Source organism: Salvelinus alpinus, chromosome 36 (genome assembly GCF_045679555.1).
Source record: "Salvelinus alpinus chromosome 36, SLU_Salpinus.1, whole genome shotgun sequence".
NCBI lineage: Eukaryota > Metazoa > Chordata > Actinopteri > Salmoniformes > Salmonidae > Salvelinus > Salvelinus alpinus.
Genome location: NC_092121.1, coordinates 2,975,023 through 2,995,051, shown reverse-complemented (window position 1 = coordinate 2,995,051; position 20,029 = coordinate 2,975,023). Strand labels below are relative to the sequence as shown.

The 20,029-nt window shown below is 40.7% G+C and overlaps 1 protein-coding gene across 1 annotated transcript in view; it reads right to left on the bottom strand.

The window, feature by feature from the left end:
• Positions 1–12,164: 12,164 nt before the first annotated feature.
• LOC139565005 (sodium channel protein type 4 subunit alpha B-like) overlaps positions 12,165–20,029 on the bottom strand; it is a 50,207-nt gene continuing 42,342 nt past the window's right edge. The window contains exons 19-27 of the mRNA XM_071384993.1: positions 19,028–19,182; positions 18,757–18,930; positions 18,460–18,582; positions 17,892–18,173; positions 17,109–17,162; positions 16,865–17,002; positions 16,605–16,709; positions 15,947–16,217; positions 12,165–15,810 (exon numbers count right to left, since the gene is read on the bottom strand). Of these exons, the coding sequence (XP_071241094.1) occupies positions 14,537–15,810; positions 15,947–16,217; positions 16,605–16,709; positions 16,865–17,002; positions 17,109–17,162; positions 17,892–18,173; positions 18,460–18,582; positions 18,757–18,930; positions 19,028–19,182 (2,576 nt within the window). The 3' untranslated portion in view covers positions 12,165–14,536. The remainder of the gene's footprint in view (positions 15,811–15,946; positions 16,218–16,604; positions 16,710–16,864; positions 17,003–17,108; positions 17,163–17,891; positions 18,174–18,459; positions 18,583–18,756; positions 18,931–19,027; positions 19,183–20,029) is intronic.

Sequence of the window (20,029 nt, the reverse complement as noted above, 5' to 3'; positions counted from 1 at the left end):
AAGCCTACCACTTCGCGGCTGATCCGTTGTTGCTCCTAGAGGTTTCCACTTCACAATAACAGCATTTACAGTTGACTGGGGCAGATCTAGCAGTGCAGAAATTTGACAAACTGAGTTGTTGGAAAGGTGGCATCCTATGACAGTGCCATGTTGAAAGTCACTGAGCTCTTCAGTACAGGCCATTCTAATGCCAATGTTTGTCAATGGAGATTGCATGGCTGTGTGCTCGATTTTATACACCTGCAACGGGTGTGGCTGAACTAGCCAAATCCACTAACTTGAAGGGGTGTCCACATAATTTCGACCATCTATTAGCCTAAATCATGAGATTTGTTTTCATCCTGATCAAATGTAGCCTATTAAACATTCTAATCCAAAGAGTGAACATCACAGATAATGTCCAACCTAAATTTTGATTCTTCACAACAGTGGTGATTTTAGAATGTAAAACTTGGTGGGGCAAACGCTTTTTTTGGGAGGGGGGGGCAAAGCCATTACACAACACAACACTAAACAATACATTAATTGCACTATAACTGTGACAAACGGTGCCCACAAACTTTTAGGGCCTACATAAAGCTGTCCCAACAGCAGAGTTCCAACAGCAGTCCCAACACCTTACCACTGCTACACCAGGCTATCAGCGGAGCCTTGTCTGGCAGCAAAACAGTTTATTCAGCCTAATTTACTGCCTTTTAAAAAACCATAGCGGATATGGCTAACTTGTTTAAACAAATGTGGTTGCTAATGACAATTGAGATGTACAAACTATGGCATAAGGGGACGACAAGCCGATAAGTGGCAATCCGTAATTTCGATTAAAACATAGTCAAACGGACGTAGTCAAAATAACTATGTATTCAGCACTTTGAAATGTACAGCAACAGAATTCAGAACATGGGCCATTCTTACAGTGTTCTCCCTGTACACCAAGTCAGAACCGTAGAATAAATAAAGGGTGCGTATAAGCAGACAATGAAAGCGCTTACAATATTCAATGATTACATTTCTCAAAATCGAGTCATGCTTCATTGGCAGCATGGACAATGTTGAATGTTTATAATTTTAAGGAAAATAGACCCTTAATCTTAGACTTGGGACCACACAGCCACTCCACTGAATAGCAGTGTGCACCAGCAAGTCAAACAGTAGGTGAAATTAAGAGGTGAAAATAGACAAAACTATTAGGGTGAGGCACATGGGCTACCAACAGAGTACTACACAACATACACTTAGTATTACTTTCTTAGCTACAGTATACATATCTCCCTGGTATATTACATAATTTATGCAGCAGCATACAAGCCATTTTTGGACCTTGTTGTGCTGTGCTCACTTGATCAGGAAGGTGGCGCGGTAGTCCTTGGTGAGAAAATGTTGTCATTAAACTTTGTCATCAAAGTCTAGCATTCTCTGGATTTATGGTTCTTTGAAGACAACTGCGAACTTGGGAAAAAAATCATGATGACCTCGGTGATCTTCAGGTCGTACAGTTCTGAATTTAGAGGCCCGAGTTCTGAATTTACAATTCTGAGTTGGAGGAAAGTTCAAAACGTATTTTACCAGTTGTAGCTCATTTTTCCCCGAGTTCCCAGTTGTCTTGAACTCACTCAAGTCAGATTTTGCAGTTCCAGAGTTAACAGTTATTTTGAGAGCGGTACAAATCATGCTTCATTGGCAGCATGGACAATGTTGAATGTTTATAATTTTAAGGAAAATAGACCCTTAATCTTAGACTTGGGACCACACAGCCACTCCACTGAATAGCAGGCTAATGATTGTTTTACAATGCTTGCAGTTAGCCACTGATTCCTTCCAAACCACTCATTGTTGAATTTGCGATTTAAAACTGATACGTTTTATATATCATTTTCTTCATTATTTCTCTTCATATGACAATGATTAAAAATGATTTTCCAGTAGATTGTCAACTTGATTCATGATGATGTCCAATCAAAGCTATTGTAGATATCATTTGATTTGACGTCTTTTCATCTGTGGCCAATGACCTTGAGCCTTCTTGGATGGGCACTTCTAATGTAACTCTATGCAGCACCCAAGGGGCTTGAATTTTCTAGCTCTACCCTTAGACTTGGCGGTGACGTAGTGTCCCCATGAGTGACAGAACACTGAGCCAATCACGGTGCAACGCTCTGTATTTTCTGCTGACTTGCCCCACCACCACAGAAAGCACTGAGCTAGGCTGAAACACCTGCATTTTGGAGCTGCCTTACTCAAGAAAACAAAAAAAGAGACCATGTTTGTATGCGGTTTTATTAACTCAATGATATATAAAACATTTTTACATTGTTTGCAAACTGATATGTGACACGTATTAATGCCAAAATAACATGCAAAATAGGCAAGCCCCCCCCAAAATTGCTAAAAATATGGGGCTCAAAACAGGTGAGGCTCTGTACCACCTGATCTGAATGACGGGTCGCCACTGCTTCACAACCACCATGACTTCTATCACCACCTTACGTCTTGAACTTTGATTAAGATCTTTCAGCAGAATAGAATATGAGGATGTGATACTATAGAATCCCCTATCGAAATCTAGACAGAGAGCTGAGGAGCAGCAAGGCAAGCAGTAGGTCATTAAAATTACAAGATCTATATAGAGACACCTGTCAGAGAATATGCTTCCGTTGCTCAGTGCTCACTGTCACCCTTGGCATCCTAAGCGAGGATACCATTCAGGGGCGTATTTAAGTTTGGGAAGAATACCAGGCTTCGGTATTTGCTGGCACATGTCCAATGTCTTCCAGAGTGTTCTGCAGGGTCCAGTAAATGTGCTGTGACACCCTGCGAGGTCTCCTGTCCCCATACTCTGTTATCCAATCAATAAACATGTTGGTTGGTTGATGGACAGGAACGTCACCAGGACTGGGCTTTTGGGGCCTAAGCCCTGAATTATTTTTTGTCAGTCCCAAATATGTTGCGCTGCTGCTGCTGAAAAAAAATATATATACTGTATATACTGAATGTGTTGCTTAGTTCATAGAACCGTGGTTACGTGAAACTCCCAAAGTCATCCAATCGTTATAATAAATGTAAAGCAATTGCCGTGTGTGGTCAACTAGATGGTAAGGAGATGGTTTGATTGAGACAAGCATGGGAGTTCGCCTTTATAAATCAATCAATGGCAACAACAACAAAAAAATCACCGAATCTCCGTTTGGATATTTGGTTAGTTAGGCCGGGAAATGTTAGCTAAGTTGAGTACTCATGATCATTCGTCTAGCAAACTGAAAGCAATGCAGATCTTCTCTACACACACAATTAGGCCTATATAGCCTACTTGATGAGCTTCCCTAATGTTTTCCTGAACATTCCAATACTTCTCTGATGCATTTTAGTCACAGCCGGTTTCGAAAACACATCTGTACACTTTTCCCATTGGCTATTCAAGTCATTTTTCATTTTTTCTTATTAGCCTTATGAACATAGCAACCAGTGTTGTAAAGTACTTAAGTAAAACATACTTTTAAGTACTACTTAAATATTTTTTGGGGGTTATCTGTACTTTACTTTACTATTTATATTTTTGACAACTTTTACTTTTACTCCACTACATTCCTAAATATAATAATGTACTTTTTACTCCTTGCATTTTCCCTGAGACACAAAAGTACTTGTTACATTTAGAATGCTCAAGCAGGACAAAAATATGGCACCTATCAATATAACGCTTTGTCATCCCTACTGCCTCTGATCTGATCTGATCCAAAATCAAATCAAGAATCGGCTTTCTATTCCGCAACAAAGCCTCCTTCACTCACGCCGCCAAACTTACCCTAGTAAAACTGACTATCCTACCGATCCTCGACTTCGGCGATGTCATCTACAAAATAGCTTCCAATACTCTACTCAGCAAACTGGATGCAGTTTATCACAGTGCCATTCGTTTTGTTACTAAAGCACCTTATACGACCCACCACTGCGACCTGTATGCCCTAGTCGGCTGGCTCTCGCTAAATGTTCGTCGTCAGACCCACTGGCTCCAGGTCATCTATAAGGCTATGCTAGGTAAAGTGCCGCCTTATCTCAGTTCACTGGTCACGATGGCTACACCCACCCGCAGCACGCGCTCCAGCAGGTGTATCTCACTGATCATCCCTAAAGCCAAAACCTCATTTGGACGCCTTTCCTTCCAGTTCTCTGCTGCCTGCGACTGGAACGAATTGCAAAAATCTCTGAAATTGGAGACTTTTATCTCCCTCAACAACTTTAAAAATCTGCTATCCGAGCAGCTAACCGATCGCTGCAGCTGTACATAGTCCATCTGTAAACTACCCACCCAATTTACCTACCTCACCCCCCATACTGCTTTTATTTATTTACTTTTCTGCTCTTTTGCACACCAGTATCTCTTCTTGCACATGATCATCTGATGATTTATCACTCCAGTGTTAATCTGCTAAATTGTAATTATTCGATTTATTGCCTACCTCATGCCTTTTGCACACATTGTATATAGATTCTCTTTTTTTTTTTTCTACCATGTTATTGACTTGTTTATTGTTTACTCCATGTGTAACTCTGTGTTGTCTGTTCACACTGCTATGCTTTATCTTGGCCAGGTCGCAGTTGCAAATGAGAACTTGTTCTCAACTAGCCTACCTGGTTAAATAAAGGTGAAATAAATAAAATAAAAATAAAAAATCTGTCGGACTCACAAAACACAACTACTGTGTTTGGAAATCATGTCTAAGTGTTGGAGTGTGCCCCTTTCTGTCCATAATAAAAAAATGATACAAAAATAGTGCCGTCTAGTTTGCTTCATATAAGGAATTTTATGTATAGCATTTACTTTTACTTTGTATGACAATTTAGTACATTTTCTACCACTGTACTTAAGTACATTTAAAACCAGATACTTTTAGACTTCTACTCAAGTAGTATTTTACTGGGTAACTTTCACTTTTATTTTCTGTTAATTAAGGTATCTTTACTTTTACTCAAGTATGACAATTGAGTACTTTTCCCACCATGGTTAAAAAGTTCATAAGGCCTACATCGTTTCTATAACGATATAGCTGAAACCACTATTGGCTCAACAGGAAAAAACAATGATTAGATAAAAACATTTGTTCATTTATTTGCAGAAATTGTAGGCTACTTGCTGATAGACTATTTTAAATATTATTGTAACAGTACTGTAGGCCTGCCTATGCAATAACCTCACATTTCGTTACTGACCACAATCCATTAAATTAATACTAAGTGCTGATTATTTTTGCATTGGGTAGTGTTACATCTGCGCCTGCCACGCCCTCTACTGCTCATCCTGTGTCTCCCTAACCTGCTGCCACTCCCGCAGTGCTCTCTCCTTCTTTCGCGGTGTGTGTGTGTGTGTGGTGGGGGGGGGATTGTGTGGATGGAGACAGGTGTGCTGGAGGCAGAGCAGATCCCCTACCAGCTGCAACCTGTTCTATAACCAAGACCTATACAAATACTCAGCCCTGCCACTTCCACGCTGCCAGATCGTAACCTCTGCTCAGTCAGTCTCCGGTTTTAGCCATTTGTTCCTGCATAGATTCTGTTTTCTTGGTGTGCCTGTTTTCCCTTGCCTGACGCTTCCTCTCCGTTACAGTTCTGTCTGCTCTGACACTGGTCCCTGTCTCCAGTCCCACGTCTCGTCAGTCCTGCTACCCTGTCCTGGACCCCCCACTCTACCGCTTCCTTGGATTCCTCTCCAGACCTGCTTACCCAGCCCCAACTCCCCTCACTCCAGCCTCAGCCCCCGCACCCTGCAACCCGCCCAAGCTTTCCCTGGCCTGCACCCCGTCTTCCCCCTGTTTTTCAATAAATACCTTGGTTACCTTATCCCAGTCTCCTTGTCTGAGTCTGCTCTTGGGTTCACCTGCTCCGCACCTCGTAACAGGTAGAGCACAAAGCATGGCAGAAAACATATCTGTGGTAAGGGGTGCTGGAAGTGCTGCAGATACATTATATAAATGTTCCTAATTATATAATTATTCCTGTCTGTACAGAAATAAATGAAATCATTGAAAATACTACACCAAGAGCATCATTTAGCCACAGATGATCAATAACTTCTTCTTTTTTTTTAAATGCTGTTGATTGTGTTTTGTCACATCATCAGCGCATAAAAGCCTACAGTCGGGAATCCGGCAATTGGGCAGCCTGCGGGAAATATCAAACAGCTGATTGTTGATTTGTGGCTGTCAATGTGACTGTCAATGAACAGAAGGCAGCAGTTATTAAAAGGTCTTTCACAATATTTCAAAATACAAAAAACTGTGTGTATGAGTGGAAAGTTGGAAAGTTGGTGGACTATAATTTCCTCATATTGTACAATCTGTGCCTCTATCATTTTGCATTTAAGACAGGGTTGTTCGTTTTATTGATCTCAGTATGTCAGAGTAGCCTGTCATTTTGATCATTTGTGTGATATTTAAAAACATACTTGTAATGTCTCCATGTCATGTAAAATTATGTAGAATTGCATGAAATTATTTTACAAAAGGCAATTTTTCTCGAACCTGCAAATACAATGATATGCAATGCAAGGACTGAGCCCCGAATGTTTTGAAACTCTGACGCCATTGTTGGTGGAGCTGGGAGTGAGTCAGTCACGTGGTAGAGTAGGAAGCTAGCTAGATAATCACCCAGGCATTTCCTTAACAACTAATGGGGATTGCAAAGCAGCGGGAAGAGTTCAGTGTCATTCCACGTTAATGAATGGTTATGTTCCCTTACCACGCCACAGGGGTGCGTTTTTTCGAACTCATTCTATGAATAGGAAAGGGGGGCGTGGGGAGGGGTAGAGTTGAATGATCCCGATTCCAGTTGTCTCTATTACATGCACCATCACCCACCCATCTGCCCACTTTCTCCTGAAAGTGCAAAGTTAATGTATAGTGCCATGTCGTGTCCCTTTTAGAAGTGACTCCAATAACTATTTTAGACAACTATCAAGTATCTCTCCTATTAACATTTGAGACTGTTAATTCCGCTCCTGCTCCTCCTGACATAACAATTCGGGGTTGATGTTGGAAAAAGGAAACTGTGTCTGGTGTTGTCTATCAGCAAACAAATCTTATTTTGCCATCCAGTGTCACTTCTGGAAAGGTTCCGGTGGACCATACATATCTAAGGCTGCCGCAAATAGGCCTAGGATATACAGAGATTATGAATTAGATTAACGTAAGAGTTAGTTGTTACTTAAAGTTGTTTTCTTAAACAACCTCTTAAGCATCGGACCTTTTTTTTCCTCCAATTTTCGCCTAAAATGACATACCCAAATCTAACTGCCTGTAGCTCAGGACCTGAAGCAAGGTTAGGCATATGCTTGATACCATTTGAAAGGAAACACTTTGACGTTTGTGGAAATGTGAAATTAATGTAGGAGAACATAACACATTAGATCTGGTAAAAGATAATACAAACAAAAAAACATGTGTTTTCACTTCTTTTTTTTCATCATCTTTGAAATGCAAAAGAAAGGCCATAATATATTGCAGTTTAGGCGCAATTTAGTTTCTGGCTACTAGATGGTAGCAGTGTGTGTGCAAAGTTTCAGATTTATCCAGTGAAGCGTTGCAATACTGGACAACATTTTGTATCAGGTCTGCCCAAATGTGCCGAATTGGTCAATTTATACATTTTCAAGTAAATATAGAGAACAAACAAAAATGATATGGTAATACAAAATGTAAGTTTACACACTCCCAGGAATGTCATACATGATGGATCATTAGCTTATACATGTCACGGTTTTCTTCCTGGGATGAAGGAGAGGACCAAAACGCAGCGCGGCTAGTGTTCAACATAATTTAATAAAGAATATGTGAACACTACAAACAAAACAATAAATGTGAAAACCGACAACAGTCCTATCTGGTGCAGAACACAAAGACAGAAGACAGGAAACAATCACCCACCAAAATCCCAACACAAAACAAGCCTCCTATATATGATTCTCAATCAGGGACAACGATTGACAGCTGCCTCTGATTGAGAACCATATTAGGCTGGACACAGAAACAGACAAACTAGACACACAACATAGAATTCCCACCCAGCTCACATCCTGACCAACACTAAACAAGCAAAACACATAAGAACTCTGGTCAGGACGTTACAATACACTAACTTTCACACATCTAGATGGCCGGGCAGGGTGGGTGTGGAGCCAGAGACAGCAGGGGTTCAAACTGTAGATCCCAGTTCCTACATTTGAATATAAAAATGGATTTTATCAAACAAAACTACGCTACATTTTATCTCTGAGACCCTCAGGATGACAAATCAGAGCAAGATTACTGAATGTAAGTACATTATTTACCTCAGAGGTGAATGTATCAAACCAGTTGCCAATGTTAAAAGTTTGTTGTTGTTGTGCACTCTCCTCAAACAATAGCATGGTCTTTTTTCACTGTAATAGCTACTGTAAATTGGACAGTGCAGTTAGATTAACAAGAATTTGAGATTTTTGCCAATATAAGACATGTCTATGTCCTGGAAAGTTTGGTGATACTTACAACGTCATGCTAATCACATTAGCGCACATTAGCTCAACCGTCCCGGTATAGGGACATCGACCCCGTAGAGCTTTTAAGCTAAAACATTTTGTGTGACCCTTTTGAAGTAGCTTACATTTTTGCTACATTTGTAACATCTGTCCCCTAAACTAGAATAAGTGATGACTCGAGAAACCCTGGAGTTCCTAAAGGAACCATTGTTAGTAAATGGTTCATATTTGCGCCTTTGTTTAGTTGAGGGGTTCTTGGGAGGAACCTTTAACGGTTCAATGTAGCAATGGGTTTCTGGAGGAACCCTGGAGTGGGGGAGTGGCTTAGTAATGGTGTGGCTTTTTTGGGGGGGGGGGGGCACCCGTTAGAGTAAATGTCATTCCTGTTCATCTGTTCTGTTGTATTGTCATCACATGTTAAGGTTGAACACTGACAGTTTTGTAGCTTCACTGAGTTCCTCAAGAGCCTATGCAAATCCCAAAGTTGGAATAGTTACCACTTTATTACTGTATGTAATCATCAATGTTAATATTAATAATATTATATTAGAATATGTAATATGCATAAATATTCAAGGGACATTTACATTTGCAGTGTACAAACTTAATATGACGAACAGGAATGACATTTACGCGGGTGACGAAAAATAATTATCTGAAAGCTCGCCTCCAATCTGATAAGATGCCAGTTCTACAATAAATGATTAAAAATGTTTTTTTTTTTACCCCTCGCATCACTAAAAGGTTCCAGTTTGAGCCATTAGAGATGGGTTCTTTTAAGGTCATTTAGGAAACTCCTGGAACCTTTTTCAACTGGAAAGCAACCCAAAAGTTTCTTCCAGGCACTTTTACTTCTAAGAGTGAGTGTAAGGTGTATCATAGCTTCACTCCACAAAGTCGATTGCTACTGTACTGTAAGTATTTTATATTTTCTATATATTTTTTTTTATATTTGCCCCTAATTTGTAGTAGACATGTGGTTGGGTTATAAATGGTGTCATGTTTTATGGCTGCCATTTTTACGTCTCATCAGAGCGGCGGAATGGTACCTACAGTGGGTACCATGCACTAGCTGGTTGACTTCTGACCCTAATTGCCATCGGAGATCTAGGACTGGGCACCAGCTGGTTCCAGAGGGGGCATACCCTTGTACCCTCTCACCCCTCCTCACTAACACCCCCCCCACCCCCACCCTCTCTCCCTCCCGACTATTACTCACATTAGAACGCTTGATCCCTTTCTCTTTCCCTCTCCACACCCTAACCTTCCTCCCCCTGGTCTGCCCCCCTTCCTCCCCCCTCCCCCCTCAGTCTTACATCAAAACACCTGTCTCCTCTCATGTTGCGACTCCCAGGAAGCTGCTGGGACTCTGGTTTGGAGGAGATTCCACGTATTGACAGGACAAGCCCTGCCAGTGCTTCACTAGTCTCACTACATTGGGCGAAATCCACGCCACTCCCTGGCTATGCTATTCCCCCCCAATCACATAGACACAAGCATGTATGCACACTTACACACACACACGCATACACTTACACATCAGCGTAACGCTATAAAAACGTAAAGTACTAAAACAGTGCCATAGGAAGTCCCGCAGCATCATCAAGGACCCCACACACCCCAACCACAAGCTGTTCACTCCCTTATCCTCGGGGAGACGGTATCAGAGCATGAGGTCTGATACCAACAGGCTCAGAGAAAGTTTTATCCACAAGTCATCAGACTGTTGAACACTCGAACTGACCATCTGTACTCCCTCTCCACACCCTTAGCACACATGCAATCACTCACACACGCACACACATCACAATTGCTGTTACCAACCTCCTCTATTGCACAGACTCAGATTTAATACTGCACAATTTAAACATTTGCCCCCCCAATCCATTCTTTCTCTCATACATGTGTAAATATTGTACTTTAAATTGTGCATTCCTGTATTATACTTATGCTAAAATATTTATTGTATTCTACTGAGCCATTTACTTTATGTTCGTATTCTTGTCTTTTGTTATTTCTTATTCAAGTTACATTGTCGAGAAGGAACCTGACCGTAAGCATTTCGTTGGATTGTATACCATGTTTATTCTGCACAAACCACTAATAAAACTTGAAACTAAACCTTGTCCTAAGTGAGTTTAAGGAAAAGCCTCACCGCTCAGTGACCGTGAAGTTAAAACATATAGACTACACAAACAAAAGTTACACTGAAATGGCTTTCTCTAACCCTTTATAGCGCACTTACACATGACATATCTTTAAATTAAATGATAACATGATAATGGCACCATTTGTTGTATTTTGAAACACATTCATGACACTATCAGATTGTTAGACTAGTAAGTTATATTAGCTGGCAGTTGTGATGTGATAGAATTTGAGTGAGCCTCTATTTTGCTCATTATGGTCACCACACCCAAGCCCCTTCCCTCCAGTCATCACAAGCATGTAGATAACATCTGTAGCTAATCTCCTTGACCTCCTGGTCGGTCATAGGGCCAAGCTTGGCATGTGTAACAGGGACTGGTCGGTCATAGGGCCAAGCTTGGCATGTGTAACAGGGACTGGTCAGTCAGTGTGAGGAGTGAATGGGTGTAACATTATAGTCGTGGTCCCACTCCTGGTCTTGCAAACTAAAGAGAGACATGTAGAACACACAGACCCTCGCTGTCTTAAGGTCGTTACGCACCGATGACCCCTGACTTGTGCTGTATGCTTGGAACTCGGAGAGGAATAGTCCGGCAGACACTTCCAGCCAGAGCCCCATTGCCCCCGCCACTCTCCTAAAGGAAGGGCCTGGTTAGAGAAAGAGAGAGTGTGTGTGTGTTTGTGTGTGTGCGCTCGTGTGTGTGTCTGGGGAAGAGGAGAGGGGTTGTGCTTGGTTATTGGAGGGCAACTGCTCCAAACCCAACGGGTTCTGATTACAGTACTGCTGCTGCTGCAGTCATATGCCTGCTGGGTGAGACGTCCTGAAGGCACAGCTTAATGTTTTTCATGTGAAGTGAACACAACCAAAGATCAGCACTTGGAACAGAGCGTTTTGTTTTTGAAACGTAATGCTGCATTGATAGTGTTGGCAGGAAACGAACTAAATGTTCTACCACTGTTTAAATATAAATTATGTTTCTCTTGAGTTGAATTATACATTCATCATATGCATAAGGGATTTTTACAACATTTAGTGCATCCTGTAAGTCTTTTACATGACAGATAAAGCTATGGTATGGCTGTGAGAGCTATCTAATCAATGTCTTTGAGGCACGATAATAAGGTGAGAGAGTATTTATGGGCCGCGAACTAAGTCCTAACACTATAGGTTTAAATAGATATCAGACTGCTGGTTATGCACCGCCCCACAGGAAATAGAGAAATGAACAAAATCTACATCTCAGAATTCACAAATGCTTAAGGGATTACATGTATTCTTGTACTCCAGAGGAAAAACGTCACATCTGGGAATTGCTACTGATCATAACTGGGAACAGAGATGTCGTGACTGGTAAAGGTGAGATAACTGAACGCTACTCATGTCTGGCAGACAAGCTGTGACATGCAAGGCTCTCCAGCAGATGGCATATCCAGTATGCGTGTAAACAAAGACATCATAAAGATCCCTCCGAAATATTTTTGAAGTACAATACAACTGGCAGAGCACCCAAACCCATCTTTCTTTTTTTATTTGAAATGTATTAGAATTGTTAGAAAGTAAAGCTTTAAAGCAGAATATGTACCGCTGTGTATTTGCGTTTATAGTTCACCATTACATGAATGAAATGCTCTTTATATCGATAATACAATCTACAAAAACCTCCACAATTGAGCATTGAACATACAATATGTACAGGCCACGCTGAGAGCACGCGTTCAGCCTCAGAAAAAAAATACAATATGACATCCTTCTCTACTTCTTTCACACAGTATTCGTTTTGTAAACAATGGTGCATGATATCTATATCATTTACATTTCACAATTCCAAGGTCCTCCGCTTGAATGTTCACACTGTGCATAGAACATGATTTAGAGGCAAACCCCTCTCCCTTTGGAGGAACTGCTGTTGTCGGTAGCACTTACGTATAGGCACACTTGGCTTAACAAACATGGAAGAGCGTGTACAAAAGTAAGCAGTTGCTAACTTAGTATTTGTCCTTAATTCAAACTCAAGACCCCTTGTAATGAAGTACTAATTGGTTAGAATTATTGAATCACTGAAATAAATAGAAAATGTATATATGTTATCTGAATTGTCCTCCACACATTGTTTTCGAAACGCAAACGGACACACATTTGACGGTGAAATTAGGAATTGTAGTAGTAACTCAAGCTGGTTCCATGCATGTGTAGCTAATCCATGCGTTTCTCATACAAGCTTCCAAAGAAATCGCAGTGTGCTTGATTGTGCTAATCGGAGTGTATTAGTATCAGTCAAATGTGCCTCTTCTAACAGAGATTGTGTAAGATCCTGTACACACATTTAGGTGAGATTGATATTAAAGTATCATTAAAAAGTAGTTAACATTCCACTTTTGAATGAATAAACTGCATTCCCAACAAGGCTTCATTCTCCAGTACAACTTATGTTTCAAGGTGCTATCCTACTGCATTCCCATGATTAAGACATTTCTGTGTTAAGACTTGTATGGTAATTTTAGCTGAAACGTTAACACATATAGTATGTGCCCCTTGTGAAAATCAAAAACAACAACTCTGGTGTTTACAAGCCCCATGTTCCAATAAACGGACCAGTACATTTTCAGCATGTGCTCCTATTGTGAAGATATGTAATTATGAATTTCTATCATCATACTGCTTAATACCATAAATAATTGCAGATTAAAAACCGAACACTGTTAGTAGTACTTGTGTTACTACAATGAGAACAAAATAAAGTCAATTTCCTTAAAAATAAAATCAAAGGAAATATACAGAAAATTAAGAAATTCGACAATAAAAGAAAAATGACCTTATAAAAATTTGACAAATTAAGTGTTATTCAGCAGAATTAGTTGATTATTGCAAATGCTAATCATTTCTCCATCTTTTTTCTAAACCTGTTCCTTCATTAAAGTTTTTTCTCATTTCATATGTTAAAGGCACAGGTCATATTTATTATTAAATATATTTTGGGTAAAAAAATTATAAAATACTTTGTATATACTGTACATCCCAGTGTGAGTATTTACTTTAATACCTTAAAATGAACACACAAAAGTGTTGGCCAAATACGTCAAACCAAACAAATAATAACTTTTCAAAATACAATTGTATTCACTGAAAAATATATTTAACATTTTTATTTGACCTTCTTGTACCAGTATTTGGAAAATGCTAGGGCAGTAATAAAAGTTTAGATTAAAATGACAGATGTACCGAAACTCATAATTCCAAATGAAAAAACTATCATACTTTTTGAGAATCTTGTTTTTGGAGTCATATTTAAACTTTGAAGATACAGCTGAGAATATTGTTGGCCTTTTTTGTTGCAATTTAATACTGCAAGTGCAGATTTGATTTGAAGAATACATCTTGAATAAAAAAAGGCATAAAAATACGAAAAGGAACATATTTATTAAATTACTTTCAGGGGACTGAAAGGTATATTTTTGTGAGATGGAGTTTTATTGACTTATTATTATCTTACACATTGCTACCTATCTCTTAGGTTATTTAATTCTGAACTATATATTACAAGGGGTCTGTTACCACAACTGGGCTTACATCCATAAATGGGCCCAAAACTTTCAGCTCAGGCTTTGGTGATTGTCTTGCCAACAATAGCTAGGATTTCTCAGTCAATACATTCCAGGTTATCATCATCAACATCAATTAAATTGACTGCTATATTCGTTATATTATCATCTCTTTGATTCAGTGGGCTGGGCTCAATGTGTCCCTCAGTCTTAGTTAGCGACAACCTTGTCTCTGACCCAAGCCAAACATACCAAAGTTGGACTTTGGAGACGAACAAGCAGTCTCATCGTCAAAGACAGAAGACCGTGATGATGCGGTGTTTATCCATTGGTTGCACTAGTTATTCAAACATCGGACTCTTTCAGCTGTGAGTTACGGATTGAGACAGGGATGACAAAGGGGGCAGAGTGCAAGAGGATCTCGTTCTGAAGCTCCACAGGCGGCGGCTCTTCAGCGGTCTCCACAGGAGGTTGTGTCTCTGTCAGTTCGTTGCTCTCCCGTTTTTCATGAGAATCCATATCTACAACGGTGTCATCCACTCCGAGGGATTGTTGGCTTCCATACAGTTTGTTCATCCTGATGGCAATCATTCCCTCCGTCTCTGGCGGCGCTTCGTCCTCCTTGGTTAACGCTTTCTTCTCGCGGTACTTGTAGGAAGCGAGTTTCATCGAACGTCTCAGCAGATGCTTACGATAGGCTCTCTGAATAACAACAGCTGCTACCTCCTCCTGCTTTCGCCTCAGGGTAGTGGTGATTGGCTCGTATGACACTTTAGAGGGGTTGTTGGCCATGAACTTCTCCTCCATGCTTTCTTTCATGGCATCCATCTCCGCTGACTCTCCCAGCACCTCTGTGGTCAGCGCCAGCAGAATGTCCAGACAGTGGATCTTATCCCCAGGGACAATGGGAAGGTCCATGGTGATCAGCTTGATTGCGTTGGGTTTGGGGATCCTGAGCGGGTCTTTAAGCGTGTCACAGAACTCCGACAAAATGTCATAGGCGATGAATTGTGACGCGTCAGGGTCGAACTTCTCCCAGGTCTCGTAGAACATCTCGAAGTCTTCCTCACACAGCGGGTCGCCACTCTCCTCTGTGGCCACATTGAAGTTCTCGAGAATAATGGCAATGTACATGTTGACCACAACAAGGAAACACATGATGATGTAGCTGCAGAAAAAACAAATTCCCAAACCAGGGCTGCCGCAGTTGCCTCTTACATCTGTGCCGGGATTTTCCACGTCCGGGTCACAGTCCGGAGGTCTACTATTCAGAATGGGTGAGAGGAGACCATCCCAACCGGCTGAGGTTGTGATCATGAACAGACAAATTATACTATTGCCAAAAGTTTCAAAATTGAACATATCGTCTATTCCGGCCTCCTTCTTGACATACGCAAAGTTGGACATTCCGAAAATGGAGAAGATAAACATGATGAGGAAGAGCAGGAGCCCAATGTTGAAGAGAGCAGGAAGTGACATCATCAGGGCAAACAACAGTGTCCGGATGCCTTTAGCTCCTCGGATGAGTCTCAGAACTCGACCAATCCTGGCCAGTCTTATGACACGGAAAAGGGTAGGTGAGACAAAATACTTCTCTATGAGGTCCGCCAGCAGTAAACCTGGAATGGAAAGAAAATAACAACATTTTAGTTTTCATTGTAATTACTATGTTCTTCAATCATGTTTCATTTCAGAAAAAAATAAAGAATTCTGTAGCTACATGACTAATGAATACAATCATTTCTTCATATTTACCAACGATGGAGAGAATGACTACGACAAAATCAAAAATATTCCAGCCGACGGAAAAGAAATATTGCCGCAGTCCGATCAACTTGAGGATACACTCTGTGGTGAAGACGATGATAAACACCAGGTTGATGAGGAAGAGTATATCCTCCTTCTCCTTGCTCTGGCCGTCCGTCTCCACCATCATCGTTACCATGTTGAGGCAGATCAGCACCATGATGAAGATGTCGAAGAATTGTTGGGTGATCAGGTCGAAAATAAGGCCTGCGAATTTGTTCTTCAACCGGCCAATCAACAGAGACCAAGAGAAGGAGAGGATAAAACCGACTGAATTAGAGGTATGTTAGGTCAATGACATGCACATGAAAATAACAGTATGTCTCTATACTTTGGAAGGAAAGATATTGCCATGGGGGAGGAACAGAAGCGGACAAGAGCAGATAGTGATAAAGTCTGGGCAATACCTTCTCATTGAGTGGTACTGTATTTGGCTGAATGTTTTCCTCTTAAACATTGGTGATGATACACTTGTATTTGAACTAAGAATACTGTCAATGAAATTATGTGTAAGGGGTGGGTCACGTACAGTAGTACAGTAGATGCAATGGAATATACATTATTTTCTTCTTAAGGCAATTAGCCGGTAACCCTAGCAGGTGCTTACCTGGGGTCTGGGAATGGGTTTCTGTGGTTTCTTGGAACCAAGCTTTTTCATGGCATTGTAGTATTTCTTCTGTTCCTCTGTCATGAAAATGTCTTTCCCTCCAAAGTATAGAGACATACAGTTACTTTCACGTGCATGTCAGTGACCTAAAATATTAGTCATTTATATGTGTATCGTATTGTTGTGATAATGTGTTTTAGAAATGTATTTCATGCTGTGTTTGGTATTTAGTGATATTAGGCTGTAGGACGGCTACTTATCTTCTTTTTCTGTTGGTTGAAGTTGTCGATAATGACACCGATGAAGAGATTCAGGGTGAAGAAGGACCCAAAGATGATGAATATGACAAAGTAGATGTACATGTAAACATTATCCTCATATATGGGCTGGTCTTCCACCTTGTTGGAACAGAGAGGATAAAATCAAAAGAAATCAGTTGGTTGTCATACTCATTTCAAAGTGTATAATTATTATTACTACAGTATTAAGAAGGAAGTGTCTTACAAAACGTGAATCCACAGCGCCATACATTATATCCATCCATCCTTTAAACGTTGCCTGGACATGAGAGAAAAATGTATACTGTAAGAAACAGCAGTGGTGTAAAGTACTTTAGTAAAAATACTTGAAAGTACTACTTAAGTAATTTTTGGGGGTATCTGTACTTTACTTTACTATTTATATTTTTGGCAACTTTTACTTCTACTTCACTACATTCCTAAAGAAAAGTATGTACTTTTTACTCCATACACTTTCCATGACACCCAAAAGTACTCGTTACATTTTTAATACTTAGCAGGACAGGACAAAGGTTCAATTCGCGCACTTATCAAGAGAACATCCCTGGTCATCCCTACCGCCTCTGCTCAGGCAGACTCACTAAACACAAATGCATCTTTTATAAATAATGTCTGAGTGTTAGAGTGTGCCCCTGGCTATCCATACATTTTAAAAACAAGAAAATGGTGCCTCTTTGCTTAATGTAAGGAATTTGAAATGATTTATACTTTTACTTTTGATACTTAAGTATATTTAGAACCAAATACTTTTAGACTTTTACTCAAGTAGTCTTTTACTGGGTGACATCAGCTTTTACTTGAGTAACTTTCTATTAAGGCATCTATACTTTTACTCAAGTATGACAATTGGGTACCTTTTCCACCACTGAGAAACAGTAGGCTATGTACATGTAACACAGGCCAACACCCGTATTACCACTTTAAACAACTTCAACTATAGAACGGTAGCAGGCTATATCATTAGTAAGCAACCTGTTTCGAAACTCACTATTTGCAGGAGGGAGAGGTAGCCCATGCCCACGTTGTCATAGTTGACCTTTGCGTTCATCCAGCGCACGTCGTCATTACCCTCCATTAGCTGGAAGCATTCGGTCTTGTTGTTCACAACGTCAGCAGAGAACCTCTCCTCAGACGTGGTGTTGAAGCAGTAGTAGTACTTCCCAGCAAACAGGTTGACTCCCATGATGCTGAAGATGAGCCAGAAGATGAGGCACACTAGAAGCACGTTGAAGATGGAAGGAATGGCCCCCACCAGAGCGTTCACCACCACCTGTGGAAAGCGTTAGGGTTCATTTTTTTGAAAACCTACCAATTTGAGAACCTACAAATCAAATCCCTAGTAAAAGAAGAGCTTGTACAGTATGTAAAAAGGGATTCATGTTGAACTGCTGAGACTCATTGGAGTGAAATACTCTTTGGATTGTTGATCAATTCTTGAAAATGTATCAGCAAATGCTTTTCATTTCTAGGGCCACAGATTTACATGTTTGGGACTCATCAAATACACCAGCTCTCTTGTTTCGGTTTTCTCGACTTTTGAAAGACTTCTCACTCACCCTCATTCCCTCAAATCTGGACAGGGCGCGGAGGGGCCGCAAAGCCCTTAAAGTTCGAAGAGATTTGATTGGTCCAAGTTCAGCATAGCCCAGGATGTTAGCCGTTAAGCTAATCAAAGACACCTTGGAGATTTGGGATGTGACAATAACATGTGAAGATTAGCTTTCTCAAATGAACTGAAATATTGCTCATTTATATTGATTAAATATGACTTATACATGTTGATCAAATAAAATATAGCTTATTATGACGAGGATGCACTACACAGATGGGCTGGGGTTACTACTTTGACTTACATCCACAATGAGGAAGTCCAGCCAGCACCATGCGTTTGTGAAGTAGGCCTGGAATCCGTAAGCCACCCACTTCAGGAGCATCTCAATAATGAACACGTAGGTGAAGACTTGATCAGCATATTCCAGGATGATTTTTATGGTCCTGCGCTGTTCAATGTATATGTCTTCAAAAGCCTGTGACGAATCGAGCAAAAGATTATGGACAGCTGTTTCAAAACACCGTATGTTGGTTATTCGCGTTGCACTGAAAGAAGGCATCACTCTATCTCACCAAAGCTCCACTACTCATCAGGATCATGAAGATGATGAAGGTCTCGAAGTAGTTGTGCTCCACAATGAGGAAGCATGTCTTCCTGAAGTTCCACCAAGTCTTCCCTTTGCCCGTGGTGATATCAAAATCAAGGCAAGGGCATCGCCCAATGCATTCTAGCAGAGATTTGAGGAAGGAGAACATATTAGTAAGATTAGGCAAAACAAACCTCGCACCCCATCTACCAGTACTATCCACAATTGCATATTATCGATGGGAATTTAATGCACAGAGATACCCGGGATGAGATCCTGAGGCCCATTGCCGTGCCGTTAATCTTTCGGGGATTTCAGAGTTACAATCAATGCAGGGGAAGAAAAAAGAATGAATGAATGGAGATGAGTGCTAATGAATTCATATTCACTTAAAGTGTATTCTACCATTTGAACCATACAAGGAACCTCCACTTAAATAGGCAGTATAGCCATTGTCATATCAACCAGGGAAATGCAACATGACTCAAACAAGTCTACACCAAGTAACCGAGCCCTGCTCTCTCTCCCTCTCTCCTCCTGAACAACGAAGTGAATCATTGGAGGCTGATGTAGGTTAACTACAGTATTACTGAACAAAAATAGAAACACAACATGCAACAATTTCGACGATTTTACTGAGTTACAGTTCATAAAAGATTAACGGCACGGCAATGGGCCTCAGGATCTCATCACGGGTATCTCTGTGCATTAAATTGCCATCGATAATATGCAATTGTGCTCGTTGTCCATAGTTTATGCCTGCCCATACCATAACCCCACCACCACCATGGGGCACTCTGTCACAACGTTGACATCAGCAAACCGCTCGCCCACATGCCATACATGTGGTCTGCGGTTGTGAAGCCTGTTGGACAATTTCTCTAAAACGACATTGGAGGCAGTTTATGGTAGAGAAATGAACATTCAATTATCTGGTAACTGCTCTGGTGGACAGTCCTGCAGCCAGTATGCCAATTGCACGCTCCCT